At 49.5% G+C, this 15,051-nt stretch overlaps 1 protein-coding gene across 1 annotated transcript; it reads left to right on the forward strand.

Moving 5' to 3' along the window:
• Positions 1-4,493: 4,493 nt before the first annotated feature.
• Positions 4,494-14,125, forward strand: aadac (arylacetamide deacetylase). The gene is made up of 5 exons (XM_086164367.1): positions 4,494-4,825; positions 6,520-6,763; positions 8,003-8,072; positions 9,943-10,114; positions 12,600-14,125. Exons 1-5 carry the CDS (start codon positions 4,685-4,687, stop codon positions 13,212-13,214), a joined length of 1,242 nt encoding a protein of 413 aa, XP_086020493.1. The 5' UTR covers positions 4,494-4,684; the 3' UTR covers positions 13,215-14,125.
• Positions 14,126-15,051: the final 926 nt, after the last annotated feature.

Below are 15,051 nucleotides of genomic sequence, written 5' to 3' on the forward strand. Positions count from 1 at the left end.
AGGCCTCTGGTCCGACACGTATGAAGCAGAACCACAAACCGGCGGTTCGTCCGCCAGGTCTCTCCCCGAGCGACTCTATTTATTCAACCACAATAACAAGCACTTACTGCGAGCTCCACGTCGCTACCGAAAACACGGCTGTCCTTTCACTCCCGGACCTCCTCGCTTCACATTTTCTGGCGGTTTCATTGGGAAAACACGCCTCCGTGCAAACACGGCTCCTCGCCGCCGTCGAATCCTCCCAGGTTCCCCTCCGGTTCGGTTGTTTTTCCTGATAGGAGACGCGCTGGGCGGCCGCTCGCGTGGGAAATCTGCAAAAAAAAAATGCGAGTTTACCTCAGGAGGAGGTGGTGGATGGAACCCCCCCCCGTCCCGAAAACGGGCGTCTTGTCGATTCACGACAGGATGTTCCGTCCGCTGGAGATGAAACACCTGAACCGCTGACGGCTGATAAAATATTTTCTTTTATGCCGAATTCTGCCCTAATCGCGTGTTGATAACTTACACAAACACTTCCCGCGCGTTGCGAGGTGCTGGAACGCAAAGCGGGAGGTTTGTAAACTCCTGGACGGATTTGGGCCTACTGGGGAAACTATGTTGTTGATACACAGACTCCAAAAACAGGAGGGCGCTTCGCCACATTCTCCCACGGCGAGAAGAAGCCAAAATATTCAGATACCGCTGCATTTCTGAGGCTACGCTGTGAGCAGGTCTCTGCTAGGTGATCCTGGCCGGACTTTTATGGTCACAAACGCGCTGTTTAGGGTTCCGACTCATTCCTGATTGGGAGCGATAACGTCTTCACACACACTCACCGGTTTCTCATCTGGATTCTGCAGATTTTGATCTAATTCTCAAGCGAGTGTATTTTTAATTGAAGGCGGAAGCCCGGAATCACAAACCGGCGTAATCCGGAGCTCAATAACGGATCCTAATGTGTTCACGCAGTTAATTACGTTGTGTTGCAACCAATGTTTTGACTGTTTCTGGGATGTGAAGATGTGTTTATACTCAGAAGTGTTACCACTGGATACGGTCTCCATCAGGCAAAGCTTGCAAGTGACCTCACTGGCATATTTCAGGGATCCTGTTAATAAAAGGCACTTTTGTTTTGCTCCTCAACCGGTTAGTAGTCCTTTTTCCTGGCGTCTGGAGGGAGAACGGATCGCAACAAATGGGGGGGAAAAAAAAAAAAAAGGCAGACATGTGAAAATACCGACAAAAATACAGTGGATTCATTAATAAATAATAAAAATATATATACTTATATACCAACAGTCTTTGGTAAAGCTGATTTAGTTTGAGTTTCACCTCCACAGCGGGACCAGGACACCAGGGGGGGGTAAAGATCTGTTCGGCTAAAGCGTTTATATTTTATGATATATGAAAACATTTAGCGCTGTCTTCGCCATCTTTCCGCCGGATGGAGTTTCCTCTCAGAAACTCGTTTCTATTGCCACAAAATCTTGTCCAACTTCAAAAAATGCCTTTTATTTTTTTCTTTTCCCTCAAATCCAACCCGTTTTTACCTCCGTGCTTCACATTTGTTTCAACACCATCATGTTACAGGCTTTCAGCGCCGAAGCCCTAATGGTTTTGATATTACGGCTTTCAGAGCTGATTAGAGAGGAGGAATAAACCGGTGCAAAACAAGAGGAGACATGTGAACATGAAGTAAGTGGAGATGTACCATCGCACAGTGTTTTGGTTGGACGGGTGACAGCAGGATGGAGTAACAGCTTGAGGCAACCTGCCAGGATCATAATTACAAATGGACAAGCTGTGGCTCTGTTTCTGGCCCCGAGCACCGGTCCAACGCCTCTCGGTATACAATGCTCTGCCACACAGGGTTATTGTAAATAAACACAATGCAGAACAACTGTATTGTTATTCCATCGGCTGAATAGAAAGCAGGGGAAAATAAACATTTTGTGTTCCGTCTCGCGCTCGCCGCTTACATAATCTGGCGGGGATCCTTTAAAAGATACCCGAGGAAATCTTCGACACTTTGCCAAAGGTGGCGGCTAAATTTTAACAGAATTGTCTCCGTGAGCGACGAGGAAGGATCTGCGAGAGGACGCGCGATACCAAAGCGACACCGACAGCGTCAGTCCAGCGTCGGATTTCCCGCCCGCCGTTGGATTGAAAATATAACCTTAAGGCCCCTTCCCGTGAAAGTCGTGTCCGAATGGAGTTTTTTTTTTTTTTTTTTTTTTTTGTCGAATCGCAGAAAATGAAAATAAAGAAATAAACGGGAACCTTTCTTTCTGTCGACAGCCGGCCGGTTCCATCAGTATAACAAGATCCAACAACGTCCAAAAATATACGTTTTCCGGGGCTAACGGAGAGCGGCCGGAGTGAAACAGCTGAATGCACTGTATGCGGAGGAAACGTTAAGCCCTGCATACAAATGCGGCCGCCGCAAGCGGATCCCTTCCATATTTACGTCGTCTCACGTCCGTGCGAATTTTTAACTTCTCACGACGCAGCCGTCCGCGGTTGTGCTCTGAAACTCGGGGAAAAGTCGGCTTCTTAATTATGATACGAGAAAATGTTCTCTCCGGCCGTCCCTGCCGGAAACGGAGGCCCTCCGAGGCCTCCTTCACACGGCTCATCAGCAGGCGCTCTGCAAGCGCGAAACTTTGTAGTGTGCTCGGCGAAACTCCGGATTACTCGATTATTAAAAAGCGGCGTGGCTCTCAGGACGTGTTAACCCGGGAGTACGTGCACGCGGCGCCGGGCGAGCCGCATGTGGCGCATTAACGCCCTCTCACACCTCGGCACTCCAACTCTTTGTTGTAGCCCTTCAGACGTTTTTCCCATCTGCTTCGGCTGCTCTCCCACGCAGCGGGGCGTTCACCGGACACGTGGCACGGCATCGCACAGCATGACTCTACGTCGACCGGGATAACATCTCCGCCCACGCATGATGAAAGATTTACCAACCGGGGCCGAGGTGGTCCGTCTTGGAAGCTCGGCGGAGGACGCTGGTGAGAGCGGAGAGGCGGGGAGGGGATTCCGGAGGGAATCCCTGAATGTATGAAGTATAATTTTGTATTCAGGGAAGACGTTCGGCGTTCTGCCGCTGCTCGGCGGCGATCGATCCGGAGGCGGGTTTCACCGCGGGGGGCCTCCGTGACCCGCTCGGCCCTCTCCTCGCCTCGATCGCGTTTCTGTAGATGTCGATGGCCGATCGGGGGCGGCGCCGCTAGCAGAGAGTCCGAGAGCCCGTCACCCGGGGGTTAACCGGAGCGGACGCGGAGGCATGTGGACTTCCACGCTTTTCGGGACTCGCTTCCAAAAACACAAACTGTGAATTGGCACCGGCGCTTCCCTCTCGATTAGTTCCCCTCCGGTAAGCGGAGACGTCGGAGGCGCGAGGCCTTTCCCGGGCTCCTCGGCTCCTTCTCCCCTCAGGAAAACTAAAAAAATAAATAGATTTGTCAAAATAAACGGGGCTAAAAGCACTGAGGTCATCTCGGAACGCTGGATAGAAACAAACGTCCGCCGCACTTCTGCCCTTGTCGTGAACTCTGATAAGGACAAATGATGTCACGAATGTCCCGGCCCTGCTTGTAGAAGCAACGACACCGGGCCGACATCCGAAGCCGACGTAAATGTCACCGAGCGTCGGGCGCGCGACCAAACACCGCGATGATCCCGGTCCGGGGATCGGGGTTTGAAAAACGCAGCTGCCGCAATCCTACGGGCCGTTACTCCGGAGTCCACGCGGGACAATCGGGTCCTTGTCCTGGAGGAGGAGGAGGAGGGGGGGGGGAGCAAGGGGGGGGTTACTTTTTCAAACAAGAGTCATGTTGCCATGACGGTCAGTTCTGCCAGGAAACAAGTCACCTCATCTCCAGACACCTCTAATATAATTAGATTTGGCTGACTTGCAAGCGTGGCCGCGACCAGTCGCCTCTCTTATGTCGCAGCGGGAAGGTTATCCAGCAGCAGCGGCACCAGCTGCAGGGTCTAGGGTGACTTTCCCTGAACAAGACATTATAATGGGGCGGCGGGAAGCGCCTTTAAATAGGCCTCCGCGTTGCAACCGCTTGCAAAGTTGCACCGGGCAACCGAGTCCCTTCTGATATCTCTGCCTTTGCGTCTTTGGCACCGGGTTCATCCTCCCTCCTCCTCCTCCTCCTCCTCCTCCTCCTCCTCCTCCTCCTCCTCCTGCTGCTGCTGCTCCTCTTCCTCCTCCCCGCCCTGCGCCGCGCATCCACCGGGCGTCGGGGATCGGGATGGGAGGCACCTGAGGAATCCGCGGCTTCGGGCCAAGGTGGGACGGTTCTGCAACACCCGCCCTGCAGCCGCCCCATGCATCCGTGGGAGACATGCGCCGACGCACATGCACGGGTGGCGTGGGTGCAGAGAGGGGTGGGGGGGTTGGGTGGGGGTGGGGGTGTCGTCGTCGTCGTCGATAACCGCGGGCTGACAGCAAACACGTGCTGCCCAGTCCCTCGTCCCGCCGCTCCGGATGCGCGGTTAAAGCCGTGCGTACGCGTCGGACGCGCAGCGCGGTCGGTGCCTGCTCGACGGGCGCAGCCTCTCACGCAGCTTGTGTGCTCGGGGCTTTGCAAACCTGCGCTCTCACGCACCGACTTTTTCCCCCCTCTTCCGCTTCTTCGTCTCCCTTTTTTTTTTTTTTTTTTTCAATTTTAATTCATTTATCCTCCTGAAAATGAGGCTGGGAAACGCGGTGCTCCTCGTCGCCGCCTGCTCTTTCAGCGCCTACTACATCTATGAGCCCATTCCCGAGGAGATAGAGGAGAGATGGAAACTCATGCTGACCAACTCTTTCTTCAGGAGCCTCAGCCACCTGGTAAGGATCGATATAAAAGTTGGCGCATTCCTGCTCTTGTGTTTGTAATTACTTTGCAAGGAAAAAAAAAAAAACCCACTCCCCCTCCTCTCCCCCTCATCCCCCTTTTATTATTCCAGTTTTAGAACAGCCGTGACTGTAGGTGTTAAACAACAACCGTCACCTTGCCCCCACCTTTTGTGTTATCTGGCTTAGTAAACATATACTGCATTTTGCTGATGTGCATGTACACGCCGGTTACACCAGATTATGTCAGACTGCTAATCCATGCGTTGTATCGTCCTGCTCACCTGTTCTAATAATAGACCCTATTAAGGAAGCCGCGTATGGCCGGTAGGTGTCGGTTACATGACGTGCAGGCATCAATTAGAGGAATTTGCAGGAAGGTGGTCCACCGGCGCTTCGTCCCGACACCGCGGCGCTCCTCCGCTTTACCCATTACTCATTACTTTGACGGGCGCAGGTGTGTATCGCAACGCAAACACAGGTTGCTTGGAACTGACCGAAACCGCAGGGGTCGCGGCCGGGGAGAGAGTGTCGTTGTTGTTAGAGAGAGAAAAGCACCGGCAGGCAGATAATAACAGCGGCGATGTTTTCATTCGGATTTACGGTTTGAAATATGCAAACGTCGAGCTTTACCGCGCCTCAGAGACGTTAGTGGCCTAAAACCATCGCGGGTGTTTCTCCAGCAGAGCGCCATCTGAACACGTCGGCGCTGAGTGACGACCCTGGGGTGTGAACTTGAATTCGACAACCCTCGCCTGTGTTTTAGCTTCCGTTAGCGCCGTATTATCGGCGCGATTCGCGGGATCGATCGGTTACGATCGCGGAATCTCGAATTCCTGGTCGTATTTAGGTATTCGGTCACACTTCAGCTAGTTTGTCAACCCTCAGACCTCCGTCTCGGCAGTGGAGGCTGCGTCTCATCCCTAGATCATTGGAGGGGAAGTGAATAGCCTTCTAGCGTGTCTTCTGGTGCATATTTTAGCTGATTTAGAACACGGCCTTTTGCAATATATAAGCTATAATACTCACTCAAACTTTATGATTAGCTGACAATGTCAAATTTGCAGCGACTTTCGTTTCCCCATAAATCTGCATCTTTTTCATGTTATTAAAAGGATTTAGGCCCGAACAAAAAACAACCTCACAATGAAAACCATATGCTAAAGAAATGCAGGGTCTTTGCAGTCGCCGGATCAGATAGAAAGCGAGAGCGATTCACGTCCAGGACAGGAAAATGTCGAGGTAAACACACATTAACAAGCCAGAATCCAATGTTTTTCCAGCGAATGCAACACAGAGTGAACGTAAGCTTCTGTTTTCCCCCTTTCACTTGAGTGCTTACAGCTCAGAGCGGGGAACTCTTAACACCGTCGTGGTCCAAGTACAGCACGATCAGCTGATGCGCCTCATGCCAGCCCCGAATTCCTACCTCATCAAATATTAAAGCACATGAGTCATACTTTGTTCAACTTATCATGAAGTGTAGCTCCTCAAAACAAGTAGCTGGCTGAGTTCACATGACTGTGTGCTCGCCCCTCACATTTTGCAGCTTAGCGTCTCGCCGAGTGGCTTACAGTACCGCAATTATTGTCCGAGAGGCGACGCCTTATGTTTGCGTTACGTGAACACTGAAAGCAAACGGCGTGCGCCTCGGGATTCTGACGACGGCTCTGGAATTGTCTTTGCAGGCCGACTTCAGTGAATTAGTCGGACTGAAAGACTACATGGGGGTGATGTACTTCATCACCCTGGCCGAGAGGGTCGTGCCCACGTCCGACGAGCACGTCGGGGTGACGGAGGAGACGTTCGATGGCGTGGAGGTGGTGCTGTACCAACCCAAGCGGCAAGGCGGCGGCGGCGGCGGCGGCGATGCGGAGCTGCGGCGAGCTGTCATATATCTGCACGGCGGAGGATGGTGTCTGGGAAGCTCCCGTAAGTAGGAGCAGGGGTTTCAAAACATGATTTCTACTTCACGGAAAGCCGTCGCGTATCCCGAGCTAATCGTGAACCCTACCTCCAGTTCCTCGACAATAAAGCGGCACACGACGGAATCGACCCGACGACCGATGCCGTCGTTTGCCAGGATCGGGACCGATGTTCCCTCTAAGCTGCGCAACTGCGCAATTGGGCACTGCTCGCACATTCTCAGCGCATAAGAAAACCTATCCAGCGCAGCAAATGAATTAGATATGTTTTCAGTATCCTTTAACTCTATTGAGTGACAACTGTCCAGCCAATCACAGCATTGACAGTACTTGCGCACGTGTATCTGCCCATACATGCTATATAACACTAGTAAAAGTGGCGGGGTTGAGTGACGCTAATGCTAACATGCTAACCCCTTATCGTGGCGAAACGAGCGGGCGGCGAATGCGATACGTCCACTCCCCGAACCAAAGTAGAAAAGAAATGCGGTTCCAGAAAGGTCTGCTGTGCAAAACATGCAGCGAAGCCAAAGTAGGAAGCGAGTTTTCTGATGGAAGAATATGGACTAAATCAGGGGCGTCAAACTCATTTCAACTCGGGGGGAACACGGGGGAAAATCTATTCTAAGGTGGGCCGGATCAGTAAAATCATGACATATGAGCTACTGTTAGGTACCTATAGTTCAAGTCACTCCTCAAACCTGGTATTTTTTAGTTTTGCGAGCCGGATTAAACCTGTTCACGGTCCTAATCCGGCCCACGGGCCTTGAGTTTAACACCCCTGGACTAAATGGAAGCTATGATCCCAGGTGTGGCCACACAGCGTGCACGTCTGACGTTGCTCCCAGTGGTCCTCGGTGTGCTCGGGGAGGATGTCTGTACGTCCAGACGTTTGAAAATTTAGAGGTAACATTGATCGGGACTGATTTGCGCGGACGTAAGCTTTTAAATGCGAAGCTTCCCCCCTCGCACAGAATCCCGAGGCGACGACGCCGTCTGCCGGAGCGTCGGGACGATCGGAATCTAAAAAGACAAGACGCGCGCTTCGCCGCTCTCGCTCTTGTTGATTAGAATTGCACGGATTCCGCTCGGAACCGCAGACGGACTCGATGCGGGGATCGTTTCCGCCACAAGGGTGTTATTTCCAGTAAACGACGCGGGGCGTCAGAGATGAATCGGTTTCCGATACTTTCCTGGTGCACATTGCTAAAAAAGAAACCATCTCTCCCGTCTCTTCTGTCTGCAGGGATGAGTCCCTATGATCTCCTGGCAAGAAAAATGGTCACAGACCTAAACGCGGTGATTCTCTCTGTAGAGTGAGTATACAGCTTTATATATATTTTCATATGTTTTTGAGCTGCCGTCTTTCCACGTGACAAAAGACCCCCTCAGATTGTGTTTCAAGGCTGTTGCACCGGGTTTCTACATATTCAGCCGTTCATTGCGTTCAGTATTTCTTGCTTTATCACTCTATTTGAAAGTTCAGGGACACTTCTTCTTCCCTCCTCCACATCTCCATTGCCATATGTGGCTGTCGTTCCTCATTAGTCACACACTAGACAGAAGCTAACTGCTTTTCTTTCGGGCCACGCCAGGCTCGCTCTGTCAAAGCCTGTTGTTTTTTTTACGGCATATCCGGCGCTTATTCTGCCCGCCAGTGTTATAACTTTGTTTTTAAATTAGTCGGTAAGCGATTCCCCCAACGACTGTTCCGGGACCGTCCCGAGTCTTCTGGTCAACGTTTGTCGACGCATCCGTTGGCATTCTTGACATGTGGGTTGGAAGAACGTGGCGAATATCTGAAACATCACATGTTCTGACCCGTCTTTGTTGCGGAAGTAATTAATTCTTACCTTTCACAGCTCTGAAAATTCTCATCACCAAATTTTGAGTCACCTGGCAATGTTTATAGCAATTGTTCCATTGGGAGAAAAAAAAAAAAAAAGGCTACGATTTCTGCACATTTTCATGATATGGCCTTGAGATGACTAATGCAATGTGGAATTGAGATCGTCCGAGGACAGCGCAAACCCCACTTCCAAAAAAAACAAGAAAAACATGCAGTTTTTGAGTGTGTTAAATGGATCTCTCCAAAGATTTTAATATCTTCAGTGTGTTGACAACCCATGTAAGAGATGAATGTGGAACGGTCGAACTGCATCATAATAAGTTGCGTGTTGAGGGGAGTCCAGACAAGTCAAGTCAGATGTTATTTACGCGGCTCCAATTCACAACTCATTTGTCTGATGACACGTTCCGCGTAGAGCAGGCCTGGACCGCACGCTAAAAAATGATTTCCAGAAACCCAACATTTCGCGGCAGGAGAAAAACTCTCGGTGAGGAAACGCCGCCTCTTACCGGTGCAGAGAACGATAGAAAGCGAGAATGTGACATAAACAAAAGCGGACATAGAGTTGGGATGCTAATGATCTCATACTCATTATAGCGCTAACAGATCCATGCTAATAGCTGACCCGCTCCAATGATAGATTTAATAATCATAAAAGAAATAACAGTGTTGGAGCAACCACACCTCCTGGGAACCTGTGAAATGGGAAAGCACACTGACTTGGGGGAAGATATGAGGTTACTATGGCTGCATAACTAGTGGCTAGCCTAGCGCTAACTGTTAGCTTTAAACCTGATCATGAGAATTTATCCTTTATTAATCCCCATGGGGAAATTCGTTGTCTGCAATGAACCCATCATGGATGAACCACGAGCATTCAGTGCCTTGCTCAACAACACTGGGACACAGTAGAGGAGGCGGGAATCGAACCGGGAATGTTCGGCGCCGCGCCAAAGAGATGACGTCGCCCCCCTGGATCCAGACCGGAAGATTCTGCGGAAGAGAGCATCGGAAAGCGGCGATCCCGACCCCCCCGTTCTGCTCGGAGGTCGGTCAGAAGGTTGATCGAAATGCGGCGAGCAAACGGCGACGGGGAAATTTGAGTCTTATTTAATAAAAATACAAAAACAGCATGAACTCAAAGGCTCGGAATCCGATGAGGTCCGAGTGCATCAAGAGGGAAGACGTGAAAAGGCGAATGGAAACAAGTGCACCGTTCCAAAAAACTTAAGCTCGACATTTCAAAACAAGACGGCGATAAAATCGGATTTTATTTTTCCAGCACTATTCCCACGACGATAAGTCTGCGTGCGCGCGCGTGTGCTTTGCGCTTTCAGGTACCGACTGGCTCCCGCCCACCATTTCCCCGTCCCGTACGAGGATGTATATCGCGTTGTCAAGCACTTCCTCCAGAGAGACGTACTGGCCCAGTACTCCGTAGATCCGGAGCGCATTGCTGTGTCAGGGGACAGCGCCGGAGGAAACCTGGCAGCCGCCGTTTCCCAGCAGGTACCTAATCAATTTACCGTTTCCAATGTCAGGTTCACTTAAGGAGTGTAATATCTAAAAAGGGATATAGCGGGGAAGGTTTTATCGACCGGACGTGACCTCCGCTCGCGCAGCTGTCCAACACTTACGATCCGGTTTCCAGTAAAAAAAAAAAAAAACAGCAAAGTTCTGAGAAGTTTCAGAAACAAAACATCGGAACGTTCCTCGTTTCAGCGCTCGTAATTTGGACTCGTGCAGAAAAGGGGAGGCTACTGAAGGCGGAGAATCGGGCGGCCCGTCCGGGTCGACGTACTAGAACGTCATCGGGGAACCTGCAGTCGGACCTCCTGTAAATGTAACGTCGCGGTTAGCGTTAGCTGCTATCATGTCTTTTGGACGAGGCCTTGGTTTGATCTTCGTTTCCTCGGGGTCGACGCTTCCAGCTTCTTCCTCCAAGCCCCCGTTATTCTCCTCGTCTCCGGAGTAATCAGGATATTTTGAGATACCAGATTAATATCAGGATTAAGAGGAAGCGGTGCTTTTCGCTTATTCGTGGAACTGGTGGTGAAATGTAGTATTACCGCTTTTTACTTGCAGGATTGCATTTTTACAGCGCATCGACCATAATGTTTTGATATCGCACTGGGTTCTCCGTGTTCCTCCCGCAGTCCAAAAACATGCAGGAGACCCTACGTTGTCTAGACGTGTGGATGAGAGGGCGAAGAGGTGTGTTATCCCGATAACTTTGTTTGTTTTTCTCGTATCGTCGCGTCTGAAATACTTAGTCGTTTCACTTTCACATGACTTGGAATTTCAATCATCTGTGTTCTTTTGTTCCCCTCGAAAGAGCCGCGATTAGATTTTGGACGTGAGAGAGAGCAGCGGTCCCGGCCTGAATGAAATTAAAAATGAATAAATAAAGCTTAGTACAATTTAATCGCATTTTCTCGTCCGTCCATCGGTGGATCTGCTCCGTTCCGGCAGGAGGACGGCAGCCTTTTCCTCCAGAGTCAGGCCACGGCTGCGTCCCATCTTTAGGAATGACAGTGAACGCTTGTATGCAGAGCAGTCAGAGCAGACCGTCTGGACTGTTAAACAAAAAAAAACAGCGGCGTGGTCGTTGCCGTGTATTCATTGTATTCCGATCACACTTCCTACAGGTATCACGCGCCCGGCGTTGTCACCGGATTTCCGGAGCGTGTAGCAGAAGCACCGTTATATAAATGCCAGGAAGAAGACACGGAAAGAGATGCATTGACAGGGAAAACACTCAGGACAATTAAAGATAAAGCTTGAAGTGCAGAGGTTCAGCGGGGCAGCTGCGGCTGCGTGGATAAAATCGCCATCCCGGTTTGATTCTGGCTCCTCCTGTGTGCGCAGAAGTGTCCTCGGCGCTAAAACCCCTCCATCGAGGAGTGACAGGGCTGGTCAACTTGTATGAAGAGAAATATCCAATAGTACGTGCACTGGTGTCCATAGCGGCGCTGAAATACTGAGGGGATTTCAGTTGTACGTTTGATCCCGTGCATATCTGCGTTTCATCGCCGCCGGGCGCACCAGTGCACGCACAGCCGCTCCCGCCTCTGCACCGGTTAGGAACCGTTGTTTGTTACACAAGTTGTTTTCTAAACGCTTACAGGATGTGCTGATCAGGACCAGGAGGGAGTTCGTAATACGGTTAACGTCAACCGAAAGCCCTCCGACTCACGCACGCTTGTTTTGTACACCGGCCCGCTTCGTTGGTAATTAAAAAAAAAAAAAAAAAAACAGTAAAGCTGGGACTCTCGTGCTTCCCGTGTCTCAGCATCCATGGAAACTCATAATGCGGGCTTTTCAGTCAAACCAGACACGTTCATGTCATTCATAGCAACGCTAACCTGAGGCTGCGCTGAATGCACGTCTTTGTCCATGCACTTATGACTGCATTTTAAAAGAACCTTGAAATAACTGCAGTGCTGCAGAAACGCTCTGACTAGTATAATTGCACCACTCCGGGCGGCTGCGCAGACAGTTCAGAGGGCGTGGGATGTAACACCATCTTGGTTTCAGAAAAAGTTAACGCTGGATCTTTGGACTTCACACATTTCTGAATGGCTGCAAAAGCGCATGACTTTTTAAAGACATATGGAATCCGCCGAGAGGGAAAAACAAATCCCCGGCGCCACTTACGCTTTCAGGTCATCCGGAAGCGCAAATGATGTCTCTGAGTGCTCGGAAACCCACGTCACCGAGCGAGACGTCGAGCGCGACACGTGCCGAACTCTCGGCGGGGAACTCATAACCCTCCCGAATATCAAAACAGGATATGATTATCCTCCCGAAGCGCAGCTGCACATGCCTGACTGTGCACGTGCGTGTGCACGTGAGCATCGAGTTAAGGTCCTCTGACCAGGTCGGTCAAACGCTTGCGGATTTAATTTATCGGGAATTTTCCCTGCGCGCGTTTTCGACCCGGACGCATTTTTAAATGTCGTTTTTTTTTTTTTTTTTGCTTGTGTCTGCACAGCTGCAGAAAGACCGTGGGCAGCAGATCCAGTTGAAGATCCAAGCGCTCCTTTATCCCGTGCTGCAGGCGCTGGACCTCAACACGCCCTCCTATCAGCAGAATCAAGACATGCCGATTTTACCGCGCACTCTCATGGTGCGCTTTTGGAGCGAGTACTTCACCACCGACAAGGCCCTTTTTAAAGCCATGATGGCGAACGCGCACAACAACCAGGAGTCCTCCAACCTGCTGAAGTTTGTCAACTGGAGCGCCTTCCTTCCTGAAAGCTACCATAAGAATTACAACTACAGCGCTCCCGCGGTGATGCAGGGAGCGTTCGGGACGGAGGGATCCTCGCAGTCGTTCGCCGACCCCCGGGCGTCGCCCCTGCTGGTACCGGACATGGCCTTGCGTTCGCTGCCCAAGACCTATGTTTTAACATGTGAGTATGATGTTCTGAGGGATGACGGGATCATGTACGCCACGCGTCTCCGCGCCGCCGGCGTGGAGGTGACGCACGAACACTACGACACTGGATTTCACGGGGCGCTGATGTTCACCGTGTGGCCGACTGACTTTCTGATCGCGCGCCGCATGACAGACAACTACGTGAAATGGCTGGAGGAGAATTTGTAAAGCAACTGGACTATTCATATTCATTCCAGTTTTTTTTTTTTTTTTTTTTTTTTTAATTCATTTCCATTATGCACCAGCGAGCGGTCACATGCAAACATCTTCCTTGTTATTGTTTAGCATTTTATGGTTTCATTCGTTTTCATTTCTTGTGTAGCGCTATTGTTCCTTATCTATATCCAGTGAGTTATTAGCATTTACCATTCATGCATCAACTGCAAATACCCCATCTGGAATAGAATTAATATTCATAATACCAAAAAAAAAGTTCTGGCCAAAGCTAATATATATGTATATACATATCGCTAATCACAGCTGCTAACGAAAAGCTACGGCTGCGCTAATGCGCTTGCAGGATCCAATGGGATACAAACACGTTGCTTAGGTTTCATCTTAGAGGAGCATATCAGATAACTTCGGGGTTTGCTTTTGCAGGGTGTGTGTGTGTGTGTGTGTGTGTGTGTGTGTGTGTGTGTGTGTGTGTGGGGGGGGGGGGGGGGGGGGGGGGTCAAAGCATTGTAAACAAAGAGCAAATCCTGTCTGCAGTCTCAAAACTCTCTATCGAGGAATTCCTTCATAATTATAAATTAGTGCAGACAATAAAATATGACAAGCCACATTCCACACAGTATTAAGAAACTATTTAATAATTTGCTGAATAAAAAGAGCACATTCCTCACACCCTGAGGACGTACATTTCAGCAATTTGTTTCGGTCAATTTATACACAAAAACGTATAAAAAGGTGGACACCGTCCCACGAATTATAGGATATATTTGATTTGGAGCCTTAAAGTTGCAGCCACGCAGATACCCTCAAGAGTTTCGTGTGTGTGTTTGTGTGTCTGTGTGTGTGTGTGTGTGTTGCTATCCAGTTTAGTATGATTTAATTGTAAAACAAAAAAACAAAAAATATCACATTTTAACTGTAAAGTGCAAAATGCATCCCTGCCTTTTTAAAGTGGCTAACCAAAAGGCTGTTGCTGGAGGACGCTCCAGGCGGCGGGACAGGAGGCGCCTCCATGATGCTCGCAGTTTGGAACAAAGTAGAAAAAAGAAAATGTATGCAAATCTTTCTAACCATGTCTGATCCTCGGCTAGTACAGTATTACTCACCGCAGGGGACATTGCACTCATTTTTTTTTTTTCCCCGCTTGAGGCTCAGCAAATCATATGATTTGCGTCTTTGCCTGTGGGTGGCAACGTTGTATGACTTCTCCTCACGTGGTCCGACAATCTTGAAGTGATTGTAGAGAAGACGTAAACAGGGTTGGGGGTTAATATGATCGTGCACTCTATTAAAGAACAAATGCGGTATTATATTAAAGAACCCATCGTACGTGATCGTCCTCACGTATTTATAGGTACGACACGTAGGTCTCGGCTACAACGCGTAAGTTTTAGTAAATCAGTTTGGTGTTTACTGTTTTATATGCGGACGCTGACGGACGTTAACGGGAAATGAAACCGTGGGAGTCGTTTAGAGCCAGGAACCACTCGTCGGCATTTCAAACTGCAGACGGCTACGTTGAAAGCATCCAAAAGCCTAGGAAACATTTGCAAACCGCAGATTTTAATTTTGAATAACATACTGTCTTTCCAAAAGCTTGTTTTATCACCCTCTGAATAGACTAAACTAGTTGTGATATTGTCAAATAAATGTCATGGATTTTAATGTTTTATTTTCCAGCGTGTGAGGTTATTAGCTTCAAGCGGAAATATACCGGTTCCTCAAAAATAATAATAGAACATTATGATTTAGTTGGATTACTTCTATATTCAGTGTAAAATTAGTCACAAGACATACAGGACTGTCTCATAAAATGAGAATATTGTGATAA

This window comes from Fistularia commersonii, chromosome 18 (assembly GCF_037954325.1).
Source record: "Fistularia commersonii isolate RoL2024-O1a breed Wild chromosome 18, RoL_Fcom_v1.0, whole genome shotgun sequence".
Lineage (NCBI taxonomy): Eukaryota > Metazoa > Chordata > Actinopteri > Syngnathiformes > Fistulariidae > Fistularia > Fistularia commersonii.